The 19,956-nt window shown below is 37.8% G+C and overlaps 3 protein-coding genes across 3 annotated transcripts; all 3 read left to right on the top strand.

Moving 5' to 3' along the window:
* The first annotated feature begins 850 nt into the window (after window positions 1-850).
* Window positions 851-1,525, top strand: LOC113337042. Its single transcript, XM_026582734.1, has one exon. The coding sequence runs from the start codon at window positions 851-853 to the stop codon at window positions 1,523-1,525; it is 675 nt and encodes a 224-aa protein (XP_026438519.1).
* Window positions 1,526-8,731: 7,206 nt separating this feature from the next.
* On the top strand, window positions 8,732-11,180 carry LOC113337041 (E3 ubiquitin-protein ligase RNF14-like). The gene is made up of 6 exons (XM_026582733.1): window positions 8,732-9,076; window positions 9,176-9,250; window positions 9,342-9,894; window positions 9,994-10,373; window positions 10,487-10,924; window positions 11,052-11,180. Exons 1-6 carry the CDS (start codon window positions 8,732-8,734, stop codon window positions 11,178-11,180), a joined length of 1,920 nt encoding a protein of 639 aa, XP_026438518.1.
* A 1,911-nt stretch (window positions 11,181-13,091) lies between these two features.
* Window positions 13,092-17,376, top strand: LOC113337040 (probable aldehyde oxidase 4). Its single transcript, XM_026582732.1, has 3 exons — window positions 13,092-13,163; window positions 15,273-15,351; window positions 17,058-17,376. The coding sequence occupies exons 1-3, from the start codon at window positions 13,092-13,094 to the stop codon at window positions 17,369-17,371; spliced, it is 465 nt and encodes a 154-aa protein (XP_026438517.1). The 3' UTR covers window positions 17,372-17,376.
* The last annotated feature ends 2,580 nt before the right edge of the window (window positions 17,377-19,956 follow it).

The raw sequence follows: 19,956 nt of genomic DNA, 5'->3' as shown, positions 1-19,956 counted from the left end.
ATCCATCCTTTCTTTCCACGTAAAACCTACAATCGGGACAACTTTTCCATTTTTTGGTTGCAGCCATCTGCATGAATAGAACCTCATTCACTCGCTTAACCCTTGTTCTACTTATACAACCACAGATATTGTTGTTACTTGCACTGATGATTTCCTTGGCATAGAACCATGCACCTTAGACAAAACATCATCTTACAATGTGGGCATTTTGATATCTTCTGTTTGTTCTTCCAAAGGAGAAGCAGTCGACATTCATTCAAAACCAACTCTGAGCATTTAGGATTCGGACAATAAGCTGTATCATACTTTCCACAAACTGTTGATTCGCATAAATAGTCACACCATTGACAAAGCTAATTCACCTTTTGTTTCCCTTCCAAAAATCCCCTTCCTGTTGAAAATTTTGCCTTAACCATTTTCGACCCAATTGACCCAATCTCAGAAACCACTTTAGAAACACCAATTGCTACGTACAGTCCAAATTTACCTTTAACGAATCTTGATGACGTACGATCCGATGTCCCTAGTCTTTTTGATGATTCCATCCGAAATTTACCAGAATCTGTACCATCAAATGTTTGTGTCCCATGCTTACCCCATTCTGAATCCCCTGACTCTTCTCCCTTATTCCTTTCAACCAGTGCAACATCACCCCCCAATTCCCTCTTGTATCCCCCTCCTCCTCTTTCCTTTCTATCTTGGAAATTCTCTAACATGTAATTCCCAAAAGGCTATTAAGAGAAGCTCAAAGACTGAACTTCAATGCTAATCAGCCATCTACCCCAGCGGATCATTCTTCAAGATCTGCTAGGAAAAAGGGTCCGCGGAGTTACAAGTGAGTAACACAATTATGTCTTGGAACGTATGGGGTCTGTGCTCTCCCAAAAAAAGAACGGCAGTCAAACAAGTGTTACAATTACATAAACCATCAATAGTAATTCTTCCAGAGTCGAAAATACCTACCTGCACTAATTCTGATATATGTGGCTCAAGATCAATGGGTTGGACCTTTCAGCCTTCTATTGGAGCCTCCGGCGGCATCATAATTATCTGGAACCCGAGTATTATTGAAGTCATATCCTCATTGGAAGGTCAATGTAGATTTTTGTCATCTAACTTTTATTGGTTTCTCACAGGAGTTTATGGCCCAAATAGAGTTAATGAAAGAAAGCACTTTTGGAGAGAATTGCACTACATAGGAGGCCTTTGGCAAATCCCATGGGTATTTGGAGGAGATTTCAATGTCATTCGAAGAATCGAAGGTACAACTACCAACAGAAGGACCACTCGAAGTATGAGGAAATTCTCACAATTCATATCAACTCATGCACTGGTCGATCTCCCCCTCAAAGGATCAAAGTACACATGGTCAAATGGTCAGGCATCCCCTACTCTTACTAGGATTGATATGTTCTTGTTTTCATCTGATTTTGAAGGAAAATTTCCATTCATCTCTCAGCTGGCTAAGACAAGGCCAACATCAGATCATATACCAATTTTGTTGGATCTCGCAGAGCCATCTTGAGGTCCATCTCCATTCAGGCTAGAACTAATGTGGTTTCAGCATCCGTCTTTTTTAACTAGTCTCAAATAGTGGTGGCTCTCATTTAACTTCTCCGGATCCCCAAGTACTGTTTTTTGGAACAAGCTACAAGCTCTTAAACACCGAATCGAAGTATGGAACAAAACTGTGTTTGGCCAGTTAGATCCCAAGATAGAATTTTGTTTACATACGGTTGAAGTTCTAGATAGTATTGAGGCTGATTTGGGCAGTCTTCCAGAGGAACGGCTCATTGAAAGAGCACAAGCCAAAGTGGACTTCTAATATATCTCAGTACATAAAGAAATTTCTATGAAGAAAAAATCTCGAAATGAATGGTTAAAATCTGGAGATCGAAATACATCTTTTTTCCACAAAACAACATCAGAAAGAAGAAGATATAATAGAATTAAGCAGTTATTCATTAACGGTGAGCTTGTTACTGAAAAAGACGTGATCGTGGATCACATTACTGGATTCTATTCCAATTTATTTTCGGAGGAATTCCGCGAAAGACCTCGCATTGGTGATATGCATTTACCTTGTATCAATGAAGAAGATGCAACTAGACTGGACTCGCCTATTACCGAAGATGGAGTTATATCTTCCCTGAAAAGTCTGAAACACGACAAGGCCCCATAACCAGAAAGATTCCCTGTTGCTTTCTTCCAGAAATGTTGGCACTTCATCAATCAGCACTTCATGGAAATGGTTCATGAGTTCTGGAGCACAAGTTACATGGATACCAGGCATAATTCAACGTTTATCACTTTAATCCCAAAGAAACAACATGTGGAGACTGTCAAAGACTACAGGCCCATTAGCCTCCTCACGAGTACATACAAAATCATCGCCAAGGTATTATCTTCTCGCCTTCAATCGCTGATGACAAAACTAGTGGATCCAAGTCAAACTAGATTTGTTTTTGGCAGACAAATTTTTGATGGCATTTTGATTGCCAACGAAATTGTAGACTATAAAATCAAAGATAAAATCCCCGGATTGATTTCAAAGTGGATCTTGAGAAAGCTTTCGATAGAGTTAGTTGGTCTTTTGTTGAAGACATCTTGCGCAAAATAGGGTTTAAAGCGAAATGGCTAAGCTGGTTGAGATACTTCTATGGTTCGCCAACATTCTCACTCTTACTAAATGGATCTCCTTTCGGTAATTTCTCGGCTTCGCGTGGTCTTCGACAAGGAGCGCCACTGTCTCCGTTGCATTTTTTCTTTCCATGGAAGGTCTCTCCAAGATAATTGACAAGGCAGTTGGGATAGGGTTACTTAATGGCTTATCAGTAAAGCAAGGTAATGTCCCTATTTCTCACCTACAATATGCGGATGATTCAGTCTTCTTTATAAACGCATCATGGGATGAGATGAACAACCTCATGAGCATTCTAAAATGTATTGAAGTTATATCAGGACTTCGAGTAAATCATTCAAAGACAAAATTAATCCAAGTGGGTCAGATTCCAGAACTATCTCTTTGGGAAACTAGGCTTGGATATGTAATTGAATCACTTCCTTTCTCATATCTTGGTATGCCACCTTGAGCACCATCAAAGGACAAATCTCTTTGGGATCCCATCATAGAAAAATTCGAATCTAAGATTGCATATTGGAAAAAAGCCATTCTCACAAGAGCCGGTAGAGTCACATTAGTGAAAACAGTGCTAATCAATGTCGTCGTATATTATTTCTCGGTGTACCTAGCTCTCGTTTCTGTTATAAAGACATTAGAAAATATCTTGAGGAACTTCATATGGGACAGTGGTGAAACTAAAAGTTTACATTTGATCAAGTGGGAGGAGCTCTGCAAACCCCTAAAAATTGGTGGGTTAGGCATAAAGAACCTTCGAATGATGAATCTGTCTCTCATAGCTAAATGGGGTTGGAGATTTGGAGAAGGAACTCATTCTTTGTGGCACCGAATTATTCGAGACAAATACGGTGGGCCGAAATCCATCTAGACCCCTCAAATTCCCTCATCTTTTTATGGATGCTCGATATGGAAACATGTCACAACTCAATTCCGGAAGGTAACCTCTCTCTCCAGTATTTCAATTGGCAACGATTTAACCATGTCATTCTGGATAGACAATTGGAATTCCGATACATGTCTAAGGGACATGTTTTCTGCCCTCTTCAAAATTGCTGGTCTCAAGCAAGGCTCTATTCATGAGCATATTTCAACAGATGGTACCAGTTGGTCTTTCCACTTCAAGAGAATTTTGAGGGAATTTGAAGTCAACCAATTAGCTGCCATGCTTGTATACATAAGCCATTATCCACCACCTCTTTCCAGTCAACTTGACTCAAGAGTTTGGACTCCATCATCAACAGGCTCTTTCACTGTAATGTCCACCTACATATCCTTGGTGGAGAATGCTCAATATGTTCCAGTCTTTAATTTCCCCTATAAGGCGATTTAGAATCCGCATGTCCTGCCAAAAATATGTTTCTTCTATTGGACAGAAGCTAGCAATAAGTTCGCCACCCAAGACTCTCTTCAGCATCGGAACTTCAAGCTCGCAAGCATATGTCCTCTTTGCCTTGTTGAATGTGAGTCAACTGGACACCTTCTTCTGACATGCCATTTCTCTCGCAAAGTATGCTCCTTGATCCTCCCAGGTACGTAGTGGTGGATTCCTCCTCTAACAGTTCTTCAACTAGCTCAATCTTGGTCATCTAAAGGTATTTTAGGTCCTGCGAAAGAAATATGGGACCTGGTACCAGCTGCCGTGCTATGGGCCTTATGGAGTGAACGTAATCGGAAAATTTTCGATGAGAAATCTTTTCTCACTTCCAAGTCAACGTGGATGTGAAAACATCAATTCTAACTTGGAGTTTCACCTTCAACAGAAACTTTAACTTCAGGCTTGATATGTGTGTCTTCTCTTGAGAGACAATGTTTCATTAACATAGTAACTTAAGAGTTTGCTTCTGTTTTACTTCCATCACATACGATGGACAAATAGTCACACCTGTTTTGGATTTCTTCTTTTCTTGTTTCTCTGTTTTTGCTCTTGCATTTGTAATTCTTTCTTCTCTTCGCAATAAAATTCCCCCTTTTCGATCAAAAATAAGAAAAAAAAAATAGTCGCACCATCTGACAAATACCTCCGGGGAGCAACGGACGGCAATAAATCCTATTGTTTAGAAACGGGGGGAGTATTGTTTTTGTGTTTTAAAATTTTGATATCACTTATCTCATTAAGGTTATCTGTAATTGATTTTAACAATGATATCCAAACAACTTGATATATGATTATTGGCTTTCGAACTGATTATCTTCTCATAATAAATCACTACTAATATTGCAGAAATTAATAAATTTGTAAGTTGTCTGCAGGATTCATTAGGATGAAAATATTAACTTATTACATTGCATTAGAAACACTACTGTCACCGAACAATGAGATGATCCAAATATTAGCTTTTGTTGCTTGTTATTGAATCTTTGTTGCAATGGAACTTGTTATGTACAGATCTCACAAATAAAGAATGCTGCATTATTTATCTCTTGAATATCTTGTTGCTGATCATTATATTCTTCATCGGAAAAAGGTATTTTGTTTATCTTTGGTTGTGTTTTACCCATGGTTACTGAAGGAAGATTGACAGGATCCCAGATCCATTCAACAGTGAAAGGAATAGCAAAACTAAAGAACAATAACTAAGAAAATAACTTTGATAAATCAAGAGAATAATAATGTTTATAGGCTACCAACATAACAAGAAGATCCCTGGAAAAATATTACGTAAGGAAACCCTAGAATGCCAAATCCATTTTATGTTTATCTTATAACGGGATACGGTCAAGATAATGGAATTTAAAAACCCTATAATGCCCCTTGAAATATATTATTGACAAGGACTATTGCATTCACTCACGTCAACATGGGATGAATCCTACTGTAAGTAACAAGGATTGAGGCAGTAGGTTGTCATAATTTTCTGCATAGCAGAACCAATAATGCTGTTACGATCAGATTTATCTTAAACATTTAAATTTCATTCCAACGGCAGCAAAGGAAGTAATTTTTAGAACTAGAAATACTCTATTTCAGCAGTAGTTAATCACCTTTACATAACTGCGAGTTGTTGGATATTCTCATAACATATGCATTATGAATTTGAAAACCTAATTCAATAGCCACCATTGATGCTTCTTGAAGGTGTATGTTGGTGATGAACAGACATGAAACCTCTTACAAATAACAGTAAATTTTCTCTAGAAGTCACATCAAAAACTTATTGTTTTCTTCTTTTCTATTAGCATCATCAGAATCTTAAACAATTCCTTCATGGAAACAATCCTTTGAATTTGATTAACCTGAAGAAATAATTCATTAACCTGTTGCACTCGCCAAATTTATTTGGGAAGGTCCAATTACTGTCTAAAAGTATTAGCAAACACGACTACTTAGCCAGGCTAACATTAGAAAAAATACGGCATCTAGGGCCTACTGTTTTATTATGAGAAAAATAGTTGTTCCGTGACCATTTTATGGATAATAAGTCATAACAAATTGTGTCACAGACAACGATTTCTTGGTAGTGGGAAACGTATGCCAGCAAAAAGAAATAGAGTGTCCGTCTTCTTGAGTATTTTGTATGCTGTTTGGAGTTAAAGGGCTGGGAGTGAAGAGGGACGAGTTCTCTTTGTTTTGTGCTACACTTGACAAGCGTCTTTCCTTTTGCCAAAAATCCCAATGAGTCATTTGCTATTGCTAGCAACTTCTTACTTTGTTTCTGAATTGTATCAATGACTCTGTAACTGATTTTAAAATTTCAGTAATTGCAGAATTCATAAATCTGTAAGTTGTCTTCAGAATTTATTAGGAAAAATATTGACTCAGTACACTGCATTATTACTACTTTCACTGACTAAAATATTACAGTGAAAGGATCCCAAGTTTACAAATACGAGTCTTCTGGACAGCAACTGACTGGATACAGCCGGACTATTCCTAACTGGGACAAAATAGTAGAGACCGACCGACTTTCTTAGCTTATGACCGTAAAGTGCATGGCAGCTAACTCCTGAATCCTGATAGATGTCATGGATTCTACGACACTCATGGCTATTCTTCCATTTGGCTCCACAGTAATAACAAAACTGATACCTACACCTTCAGAGAAAACATACGGAAAACACATCAATGGTAGCATAAGAAAGTTAATTATTTATTCGAACATAGAAAACTTAATTGTACTAGTTTATAATCGTCGTTATCCTTCCATTCTTTCCACGTATATCCTGCAATGGGGACATCTTTTCCATTTTCTTTTTGCAGCCATCTGCATGAGCAGAACCTCATTTGCTCGCTTAACCCTTCTACTTGTACTGCGATGATGATCGGCTCCGAACAGAACCATGCATCTTAGACAAAACAGCAGCTTACAATGTGGCATTCTGATACCTTCTGTTTCTTCCCTGTTAACCATCGTCTCCAGAATAGATGACTTCCTAAACTTTGTTTACTTGTATCTAAAACCAACTCTGAGCAATTAGGGTTTGAACAGTAAACTGTATCGTAACTTTCACAAACTGTTGATTTTCATAAAGAGTCGCACCACCGGACAGTCGGTTGGAGGAAGGAATGAACGACATGATAAAGGGTCCAAGACAGTGACGCAGTTCGTGTGAGGACATTTTATATCTGGTCTGTCACTTTCTTCTATCTTTACTTGTATGTATCTTGCAATGCAGTCTGTGCAGAACGAATGCGTGCATGGTTTCTTGTTCTTGAATCTTTGTTGCAATGGAACTTCCTCTGTACAAATCTCACAAGTGAAGAATACATTATTCATCTCTTGATTATGTTGCTGTCGATCATCTTCTTCCTCGGAAAACGGTTTCTTGTTTATCTTCGGTTGGGTGTTACCCATCAAAGATCGAATGACAAAACTAGGTGTTAGAAATCCATGGGCCTAACTAACCTCGAAAACCGGCTTGCAAGGTTAGGATTTTCCAAGGCTTATTAAGCATGGGACCTAGGTTGCCCTAGGCGATGTGGTACTATTTAACATCCCCCTCAACGACTAGGGCTACACTGGCGGGGTGGCACGGAAGCCACGGACACACACTGGCGGGAATACGGAGTGGTACGGAAACCACGGACGCACACTGACGGGGATACAGAGTGGTACGGAAACCACGGACACAAGGGTAGTGTTGAGAGGGGCCTGGCTCTGATACCATGTTAGAAATCCATGGGCCTAACTAACCTCGAAAACCGGCTTGCAAGGTTAGGATTGCCCAAGGCTTATTAAGTATGTGACCTAGATTGCCCTAGGCGATGTGGTACTATTTAATACGGGCATCCAACTCAAAACCAATTGGCAATGAATGGAGAGACCTTAAGAGATTATAAACCGCAGGATCTTAGATTGCCCAACAATGTGGGACTAATAATCTCAACACGCCCCATCACGTGTAGCCTCGTTGGGTCTAACACGTGGATAATAAATTGGGTGACGCGGAGTAAAGGCGCTGTCAAAGACTCGTCGCAAATAACCTGCTCTGATACCATGTTAGAATACGGGCATCCAACTCAAAACCAATTGGCAATGAGTGGAGGGGCCTTAAGAGATTATAAACCGCATGATCTTAGATTGTGGGACTAATAATCTCACCACTAGGGAACAATAAGAACCTAATCAAAAAAATGGATGCCCAGAATGCGATTCTCTACAATACCAAGACTTCTTATACAGGCTTCTATAATTCCTTCCTTGGAGTCTAGGACTAGAAAACGAAAATCAAGCTAAATTAAGAAAAAAACCCAAGAAAACCAAAAGTAGAAAAATGAAATCAAACTAAATTAAAAAAAAAAACAAAAACAAAAAGAAAATCAACCTAATAAAAAACTGGTACATAATAAGGACCCAAAAACTATACCAAGACTTTTTAGGGGAAATAATATTTTTGTTAAACAACCGAAATTTTTTCCTATACAAAAATAAGGATTCCTAAACTAAGTTTAATAAGGATTCCCTAAACGTGTAGTCTATAATAAGGAAACCGAGTGAAAGTTCTCCCCAAGACCCCTTAACTATTTAAGGGATTAATAGAACGAATCACACTCTAAGTAATCTATTTGCAATACCAATCGACGGTGTTTCCCGACGCTTGCCAGATTTTCTTTTTTCGTTTTTTTTTTTAATCATTGTTGCTGAAATCACCATGAATCAACAAGGTACTAGAATTCAAAATAAGAAGTATGAGGATAACCAAAATCTTCTTCCCAGACAGCAACCTTATTCTCTGGAATCATCAGCTCGAGAGCATCATCTAATTGACCCAAATCAACAACCCCGTGTTATTGAGAAAACAGCTGCTGATTCCCAAGTGCGTTTATCAGTTTTTAACAAAGGACGAGAAAGTGATCAGAAACCTAAAGATGAAGTTGATCATGTAATTCGTAGTAGTTGTCGGTTAGAAGAGATTATATTATCAGTATCCCAAGAAGAACAACCCAAATTGTCACAAGAACAACTTAGAGTTAATAATCGGTTGCAGGAAGAGGAGGTAAATCCCTTATATATTAATTCTTTAAAGCATGCATGCAGCAAGGTTTCTCTTTTCACATCAATATATACATGTTCTTCTTAATTTGCATGCATGCAGATACTAGCAATGGGGGCTATATATGGTGAAAATTTCATTCAACTTGACAGACAAGACGGCTTACGTTATTTCCAGGTCAATTTTCCAACTACCATGCCAGTTTGATTAATCAATCCGCATTGCAGATATTTTCTGAATAACCCAAGTTTGTTTCCTCTGCATGCAGATAAATATACATATTGATGTTTCCGATAAACTTATAGTGTATACTGGCCCATTTGATGGAGAAATCAAATTTGGCGGAATATACAGTGAAGCAATGGCAACAGCTGATGATAATTCAAACGGATTCTTTTACTCCACCTTCAAAGTTCAGTATCTTCCTCCAATCGTATTAACATGTTTATTACCGAACGCATACCCAAGCCATGGTGCTCCTTTTTTTACCATCTCTGTTCAATGGCTGGACGCTATGAGGATATCTAGCTTGTGTCAAATGCTGGATACAATTTGGACCGATCAATCAGGGCAGGAAATTGTTTATCCATGGGTGGATTGGCTATGTAATTCATCTCTCTCCCACCTAGAGTTTGATAATAATATTGGAACACCGTTAGGAAAGGCAGCTGATAATGCTGCTGTAGATAGACGTGCCATTTCAGAAAGTGTCTCTCTAGATGTAGATATACGTTCGATACTCAATTATAATGAAGATAAACTCAACCAGGGATTCTGCCAAAACCTACAAGAATGCTGCATTTGTCTAAGTGATCATCCAGGTATCTCAAATTTGTGATCCAAATTCTAGCTTGTTTGTTATATGATTTACCATGTTGCACTGAATTGATGTGACATATATTTATATCTACTTTTCATAGGCACTAGCTTTGTAAGATTGCCGTGTAAGCATTTCTTCTGTCGCAATTGCATGGAGACATATTCAACCATTCACGCAAAGGAAGGCGTGGCAATACTATGTCCGCAAATAAAATGCAGGGAACTAGTTCCACCTGGTTTGGTTAAAAGCTTGCTTGGAGATGAAAGATTTGAAAAATGGGAGTCTCTCTTGTTTCAGAAGACACTTGATACAATGTCTGATATAGTTTATTGCCCTAGATGTGATATGGCTTGTTTAGAGGATGAGGACCACCTCGCCGAGTGTCCCAGGTGCTTCTTTACCTTCTGTGGTCTTTGTGGAAATCGACTTCATGTTGGAGTTCCATGTATGACGCTAGAAGTGAAGCTTAGGTTCTTGCAGGTAACACATATATATATATATATATATATATATATATATGAGACTTGATCCAGAATATATCTATTTCTAAGTTTGTTTGATTATTACCTGCGTACAATCGTCGGCTCTTACAGATAACTCATCCTGTGCAGAAACGTCAGACCGGAATGAATAAGGAGGAACGGCGTAAGCAACTGGACGAGATAAATAAGAGTCTTAATATGGAGGAAATAATGCATATTGCTAAAAGATGCCCTAAATGCCGTGTCGGAATCTCCCGGAGTTATGGCTGTAACCACATGCGCTGCGTGAATTGTTCGGAGAGCTTCTGTTATAAATGTGGCAAGGCGTACGAAAATTTAAAACCTCTCTGTTGTGGCTATTTTGATATGGACCCTGAAACCATTAGTCAGCAGGAGCAAGAGCGACAGGCAGACGAATTGAGCAGGAAGCGTCGGCAGGAAGCCCAGAGACAACAAGAGCAGGAGGAGCAGAGACAATTTCAGTTACCAATTAAAGATCCAGCATCCCGTGCTCACCCATGCCCAAGCTGCCGTCAAATGAATCCAAAGGTGAGTAAAATGAAGTTTTTTTGCCTGCTTTGGCAAATAAGTGACTAACATCTATAAGAGAATGCAATTGATATTTCTGGATGAGCGCTACACTGATACACTAGTTATTTTGTTGCAAATGGAACAGGTAGATAATAACAACCACATATTATGTTGGTATTGCCAGAAGCATCATTGCTACTTGTGCCGAAAGATGGTTACACGAAGCTCCCAACACTACGGACCCAAGGGCTGCAAACAACACTCAGCTGGATGAAATTTGGAACAAGATGAAACTAAAATTGACTGTGTCGAAGTATTCATGTATCTATGCCCTAAGTACTAGGAAATACTTTTTTGCTCCGATCAGTTGTGGATAAATATGGTTTTGTATTAGGCATAAACATGTAGTAACTTATATTTATTTTTTAAAATAATAAAAGAATTATTAAATGAAAAGTGTCATGGTATACATAACTAATTGTTTTGAGTTAATAATCAGTCGTCTTTCTTTCTGTAAAAGGATCGTTTCTATGAGGTCCCATTTATTTAGCAAAGCATTTGCCATTGTTCCAGCTTGGTTGTTGATGTTAATAAAGGTGATTTTTGTTGTAGTGTTAATTCAATGCATATCATGAGTTAAGAGTTGGGATTAGGAGAATAACTGATCGGTAGTAATCACTGTGAATCAACACTGTATATATTAGGAAATCTAGTCATTGAGTTAGGAAACTGTTTTGAAGTTAGCATTAGGAAACATAGAAACGTAAGGAATCCCAATATAAAGAAAAACAAGAGATGGTTGGTGTCCCTCATTCTCTAAACTTGGTTCTACCGGCTTTCCTAGATCTGTGCCTTCTCTGGTGACTCCGGATCTCCAACAACTAAAAGGTTTGCTTGTAAATCCTGTTTTCTTCTGGTTTACTAAGGGGTAATCCAATTCTAGGAATGGAATTGAATTCAAATCCAAAAAATTGGCATTTGGTTGAGTTAATCCAATTACTATTGTTTTTACTTTAACTGGAATCCATTTCCATTTCACTACTAGACCAATGCAATGGGATTATATTATTTTTGAGGGAATTGGATTCCTAAGAATCAAAATTCTCAATTATATGGAGTTGATCTGGGCTGTTTGGTTCAAGGAATTAGTCACATTCCCCCGGAATTGGATTACAAAGATTCCAATTCCTTGAACCAAACATGTTGTTAGTGTAAACAATGTGTGGTCTTAAAACTGTTTTTGTAGCATACAGGGTTTGGAATTGTAAATGATTGAGGGGATATAAGTAGGAAACTGAGTTCTAACCAATAAAAAAATTGATACGCTAGTAAAATATTCAAGAAAATGAGGATACATTCATAGTGAAAGATTTCATTTATAGCATTTGAGCATTTGAGCGATAGTTACAATGACAATTACATTCCTAGCAGACATCTTGTGAATCTCCTTGCAGTAATATTTACTAGCCTCCAGTAAGGAAACCACCAGGGCAACAATGGCACACAGCAACAGCTTCTCTTTTGCATCTTCTTGATAACCTTCAACATTATTTGCAGGACTAGAATCAGTAGTATTAGTACTTTGGCCACCCTCACAAATGTTATTTGTAAGGAACCCACATAGAAAACTATTGTTGACATATGCAGAACCATCTCCGCTTAATGTATCCAACTGAAGTCCCCTTGGAATCCTGCCACTCAAGTCATTGTAAGACAAGTTCAAAAACCCAAGAGAATCTAGTGATGGCAAAGATTGTGGGATCTTCCCAAACAATTAGTTGAAACTCAAATCCAAGGAGTCTAAACCTGTCATATTTCCGACACTCGCTGGGATTATACCAGACAAGCTATTGTGTGACAGATTAAGCATGGAAAGCGCTTTGAGTAGACCAATCTCTTATGGATGCTCCCGTCAAGATTGTTGCAAGATAGATCAATTCCGGAGTTGTAGTCATACCATCTCTCAAGCTGTATCTCAATCCCTTTGATCATCATCTCCAGTTTCACATAACCATCGTATTCAAACGAGTCTGTGATATTAGGTCTACTTGTTAGCATCTTCAAGCTCCCTATTTTTCTAGGGAGTTTCCCACTAAAATAGTTTCTGGACAAGTCTAATATTTGAACTTCAGAGAAGTGAATAATCTCTTCAATTCACCCGTTGAATTTATTTGACCTTAAAGAAATGATTTTGACTGAATATAGTGAACCAAATGCAATACGGCCTTCGAGTTCGTTGTTATTTAATAGAAGAAAGGTCAGCGGTATTGTTTCAAGATCGTTTGGAACACTTCCAGTGAGATTGTTGGTTCCAAGATGAAGCGACTTAAGATAACTGCAATTCCCTATATTAGTAGGTATAACCCCTGATAGTTTGTTGTTCGAGAGATCAATATAAAAAGGACTAGGGAAGATATATGGTTCTGTGGGACATATAGAAAAAGGAATTGAACCTGAGAGTTCATTACCAGATAAAGAAATATACGGTAGACTAGATAATCTTTCTCCAATCTCTATCGATATTTCACCACTGAAGTTATTATGCGACAGATGAAAAGTGTTGATATTTTTGGGTGGAAGAGGAAGCGCCCCATGCAGGTTATTGTGTGATAAATTGAACGTGCCATACTTCAAGTGAAGAATACGTGGCAAAGTTCCTGGAAGGTTATTTTGTGAGAGATCTAAGCCGACGAGGTTATTCATTTTGAAGATGCAAAAAGGTATAGCACCTGTCAGGTTGTTACTAGACAAATCTAAATGTTTAAGACGAGTCAACAATCAAATGAAAGTGGGGATCAACCCTTTTAGATTGCATGATTTAGACTTAGCTTCTCTAGTTGAAATTTAGACACATGTTGATCCTCATCTATGACTATTGTTAGGTTTTTGGGTCTAATATTATGGTACCAAGGTTTAATTAATTGATTAGAGGGATCAACGAAACATTGCCACCAATAGAGTTGTCATAAACAATAAAGTACCTAAGGTTTCGGAGTTTGGTGATGCAATGTGGTATAATTCCCGTTAAATTGTTATCAAACAAAAAAAGATACTCAAGAGAAGAAATGTTGCATATTGAAGAAGGTATTGATCCTTGAATTAAACATGAATAGGCAATGAGTTCAATTAATGACGGGGCATTTGAAATTGAACTCGGAACCGATTACGTTGGTTGAGGATATGTATACAAGTCGTAGTTCAGGCCATTATTTTACAAACATCCTAGATAAGTTAGGATGAAGACCAGAATTATGATTTACGAAAAGCTCTTCTAGTTGAGGAAGATATGGAATCGAACCTTTTAGATCACAACTCATTAAGTCAAGTGTAGAAAGGGAAGTTAAATTAGCCAGTTGTATGGGGATTGTTGATTCAAAGGTTTGGATTATTGGCCATTACAAGAGAGGATAGACGAGAATGATTGTGAAATTCAGGGAATACTGCAGTGGGAATATTACAAAAAGAGAGATCAATGCCCCTAAGATTGGAAAGACACGAAAGACGTTAACCAATTTTTGAGGAGGATGATGCCTCAAAAAAATCAACACCGCTCAAAGATAGTACCTTAAGGTTGTGTAACCCTCTCACCCAGTTCAAGGATGGTGATTTAAGGTAACACTTAGAATAAGGAAATCTAGCATAAGGGTCATCAGGACCAGGGTCATGTAAGTAAGATAAATTGAGGTATTGCAGAGAAGATAGGTTACTGAATTGTGCTGTAATCCAGCCGGAGAACGATGAATATGAGATATCTAGATAATTATGTTTTTTTAGATTGTTAAACTGATGTGGGATATGTGAACCTTGAAAATCATTCAAACTGAGATCAAGATATTCAATATGTGTAAGGTTGAAAAGGTAAGGAGAGATGTTACCTTTTAGTGATGCACTTGGCGACGCAATCCCATAGATTCCATTATTTGTTTCATTTATGTAATTCTCACGATTTTTGTCCGGGAGATTGATTGAAATGACATGTAAAGACTCATGAGAGCACTGAACTCCATTCCAGTTGCAACAATTTCGATGAATATGGCCTTCTTGCCATGAAGACAGAAGATTTGGAGGGAATATGACAAATAGGGCTGCACAAGAACCGGTCTACACGACCTGGACCGGAGTAGAACCGGACATACCGGACCGGTACCGAACCGGAACCGGTCAAGCCGGTACAGATACCGGTTCTGGAAGTTGAGAACCGGACTAAACCGGTACAGATACCGGTTTTTGGGGAGAACCGCACTTGAACCGGACCAAATGAATCGGTGATTATTAGCCGTTAATATCTAGATAGGATTATCATAGCCGTCCAAGACAGGTATAGAATTAACTTGTTAATTCGTTCATTTTCTTCTTCTTCACTTAGAAATCTGAGAAGCGCGGTGCTGCTACTGCTGGTGGAGTTTGTTCTTCCTCCAAAATTCTCACTCGTTCTTCTTCAACTTGTAAGTTCCTTGTGATTTTCAATCTAGGGTTTTCTTTTCTACACTCAAAAGTTCGGTATAAATTATTGATTGATTGATTGTTCATGAACATAAAACTTAGGGTTTTGCGCATTGAGAAAAATCCTTTTCTCCTTCCTATAATTTTGTATGTATGTGTGCCCTTAATTAGGATTTTCGTTTATCTTATAAGAAATCATTACTTCGATTACGGAGTTTTTATTACTGGTTTTGTGGTTAATTTTTGGGATTCAAATAGAATTTTAGTGTTAGAAATGAAATTTGGGGATTCTTCGATTTCTTTGTGTAGTCAACGGTAGAAATGTTTCGCAGCAAATAGGAAGAGATATTGCACAAACCATTATTATGAAAAATATGATGTTCTATGCTCAAAAATGGCATGGGAAATGTCTTTTGTGAGTATTAACTTCAGAATCATCAATGCCCTACATGGATTACATATTAATCTGTAATATAACTTAGGATTACTAGTTCACTAGAAATCTAATTTTTTTGGTAATGTTACATTAACACTATGTTATACTGACGCTCATCATGTACCAATTTGAATTTCAACTATTGACTTCGGCCAAATCTAATATCACCGTAACTGTCTACTTGATGAAAAACTGAACTATTGCAATTGAAAACATGTCAAGCAAACCAATTAATCACTCAAATCTAGCAGACAACATATATTACCTTTCCCTTTTAGCATAATACCCTCTTGTAACTGCGAAGGGCTATGTCTGTGCCATAGTAAAACTAATTTCCTCCTTGTAACTGCGAAGGGATCAAATGGAGGATCATTCTCTGAGTCTCAACTAAACTCCTTGATCCAATTCCATGAATTTTGTCTTAGTACTCGAACATTGTTATGAAAAAAGTGCTTGCTAGGGTTGCATAAGAGCTGTTGCTGCTCTGTAGAAGTTCAGATACAGATTGTATTTAAGTGGCGACTTATGCCAAGTTTTTTGTAACAGCTGTTTCTTTTTTGTTTTTTCATTTCTTATCTAGTAGAATTTGAAATGTGTTTTTTTTAAGAATGAGGTGGCGCGTATAGCGTCTCATAAACTCCTATGGAATGTAGCTCGTAATGATAAAAAATGATGCTAAATCCCTTAATTATAGCCTGCCTTCTTTTCTCCATTAGGAGATCGACGCGAATATGAATCGTAAGCTAATTTGAAAAGATTTTGTTGGTCATTCTGTCTTAGAACAACAGGGAAGATAAAGATTTCTCTTTCATCTATTAGTGTCATTCATACTTTGCCTTCTAGCATACTAGGGATTCATCATATGCTTTTCATCATAGTATTGCAAATGAGCCAGTGGACACACCCGCCAGACGCCCCACTTCCATATAAAGGATACAGATATGTTACAATCATGTATTAACTGATTAGAATCTCTATTCCTATTTGGAAACACATACTTTCGGAAATACAGGATTTAGAATCCAGGACAGTGGCTTTGTAGTGCTTGCTAGGAGAAAAGTCCATTAACTTAGATCTAATATATTGCTGAGTGTCCACATGCTGTCAACAAGCAAAAATCCTGAATGTGGTGTATTTTTATGATGTGCTTGATTTTGAAGCTTAGTTTCTCTGGGGTTTCCTATTCATTTAGTCCAAATGATACAATTTTTCAGTTTCTTAACAAAAATGAGATAGTTAGCCTCTATATAATCCCATCTGTTTCCATTGCAGGTGGTTGCGGAGCTTGCATTGTTCTTTTGTCCAAGTATGATCCTGTGCATGAAAAGGTTGAGGATTTTACAGTGCGTTCATGCTTGACACTTCTTTCCAGTATAAATGGGTTTTCAATTACAACGAATGAAGTCCTTGGAAACATTAAAGATGGATTCCACACCATCCAAAAAAGAACCTCAGGATTCCATGCTTCTCAGTGTGGGTTTTGTACTCCAGGCATGTGTATGTCTCTCTTCTCTGCTCTTGTTAACGCTGAAAAAACACAAGCGCCAAATCTGCGCCAGTATAAATGGAAATATTGTATAACTTAGTATTATAATTTGTAATGTTTTCCGGGTAAAAACCCGGTACCGGTCTTGTACCGGACCGGTACCGGAGGTACATGTACAACACCAGGTAAAAGTACAGGTACTGGTCCTCAAAAAGAGGTACCGGCCAACACCAAGTATAGGCACCGGTTCTATAAGAGAACCGGTCCGTACCGGAGTATGTGCTGGCACAATGACAATGGATGATTTGAACTTCAAAAGAGCTTTTCTTTTATTGTCATGGCATCCATGAGCAACTGTGAAGAATTGAGTGAAGAAGAAAAAGAAGAAGATGAAAATCAGATGAAGATGAAATGAATACATGGCTAATTGAATAAATTTTTGTTCAATAATTAACTAAGAAGTGTCAGATTAACAATTGGATTTTATTTATTTTTTAAAAATATTGTGGAAGACGTTGCAGCTAATTGGATATTATTTTCAGTGATTGTAGCCAAAAAATTTAAGTTGATACGAAACCTCATTGACTCAACCTTTACCACAAGACAGAACAGGAAGATTTTGTGAAATGTTCCACACTTGATATGGTGGATCCTCATTCATTATATAGAGACATATAGGACTTTAATTATAAAAAAATATTACATATTTTTTGTGCTTCAATTACGTAATTGACAGAGGTTACAATGTCGACATAATTTTGGCAGTTGTAGATTTGGAGGATATATCAACAATTACGGCTTTGATTGGGTGATAATAGTTGTATCCTTAACATCCTCCCTCAAGTTGTACATGATTTATTAAATGTTGAACTTGTTTCTGAGATAAAGAAACCCTGGTACTGACAAACCCTTAGTGAAGATGTCAGCTATTTGATCTTTAATCGTGATGAACCATACCAGAAGTTGCTTGTGTGTTACTCTTTCATGCATAAAGTGATAATCAATTTCTATGTGCTTCATATGAGCATGAAAAACTGGATTAGCTATGAGATATGTATCCCCCAAGTTGTCACACCATATTGACGGAGATCTTACTTCAACTCCAAGTTCTTTTAACAATGATTAAAGCCATATTAGTTCAGAAGTTGTTATGGCTATGCCTCTATATTCTGCTTTCGTGCTTGACTTGGAAACAGTTTTTTGTTTCCTTGCACTCCAAGATACAAGATTATTGCCAAAATAGATGCAATATCCGCTGGTGGATCTGCGGTCATCGAGACTCCCAGCGCAACCAGAGTCAGAGTAGGCATGAATACTGATACCTGAAGATTTTCACAAAACCAAACCATGTTGAACTGTGTGCTTGTGATACCTGAGTATGCGTTTGATTATATCCCAATGCTCGATGTAAGGGTCTTGCATGAACTGACACACTTGGTTAAATGTGACAGAAATATCAGGGCGAGTGAGATATAGATACTGCAATGCTCCACAGACACTGCGATAGAGATTAGGATCCTCGAATTTTGTGTACCCATTCTAATAATTTTCGTTTTCACATCCAAGGTAGTAGCAACTGGTTTTGTTGCATCTATCTTTGTGATTTTAAGCAGATCAGTGATGTATTTTTGTTGACTCAATAGAAATGATTCTTTTTGCTTAATAACTTCTATGCCCAAGAAGTAGCCGAGGTCACCTAAATCTTTAATTGCAAACACATTATTCAGAGAAGCTATTAGATTTGTAATAAGAGAAGAATTGGAACCTGTGATTATAATGTCATCGACATAAATCAAGACATATGTTACTTCATCTGAATTCTTCTTAATAAAGAGTGAATTGTCTGCAATTGATCCTTTAAAACCAAGTTCAATTAGATAGGTACTTAGCCGTGAAAACCAAGTGCATGGAGCTTGCTTCAATTCATATATTGACTTGTTCAACGTGCATACATGAGTTGGATAGTCAGGGTGAACATAGCCAAATGGTTGTTTCATATAAACATCTTATGTCAGAATACCATGTAAGAAAACGTTATGAACATCTAATTGCCTCAAAGACCAACTATTTGCCACTTCAATTGATAAGACAAGTCTGATAGTACTTGGTTTTATCACAGGACTGAAGGTTTCGTCATAATCAAAACCTTCTCTTTGATTGTATGCTTTAGATACTAGTCAAGCTTTTGGTCTGTCAATTATACCATCTGCTTTATGTTTAACCTTGAAAACCCATTTCAAACCAATTAAATTCATACATGGCTCATATGGTACATAGCTCCAAGTACCATTAAGAATGTGTGGATTGATCTCATCATCCATAGGTGGTATCCATATTGGATTTTTGATGCTTCTGTATAAGAAGATGGTGCGGTGAGTGTTGTCTCTGCAAGTGGATATTTTTTTGCTGTGAGGCAATGTTTGTTGATCGTCTTCTTGATACCATCTCTAGACCTAGTGATCATATGATGTTGTTGAGGTGGAGTTGATGGAGATGGTGGAGATGGTGAAGCTGATTGTGATGTAGAGGGAAGTGTTGCTGCAGAAGTGGTTGTTGTTGGAGATTCTAATGTCGTTGTGTTCATTGGGAGATATAGGTGGTGACTGCATATTATCCACAATAGGGGACATTGGTGGAGTATGTAGCATAGGAGACGGTGGTTGAGAAACAATGTTCTCAGATGAT

Source organism: Papaver somniferum, unplaced genomic scaffold, assembly GCF_003573695.1.
Source record: "Papaver somniferum cultivar HN1 unplaced genomic scaffold, ASM357369v1 unplaced-scaffold_158, whole genome shotgun sequence".
NCBI lineage: Eukaryota > Viridiplantae > Streptophyta > Magnoliopsida > Ranunculales > Papaveraceae > Papaver > Papaver somniferum.
Note: the sequence above shows the minus strand (reverse complement) of the source record. Positions and strands in the feature narration are given on the sequence as shown.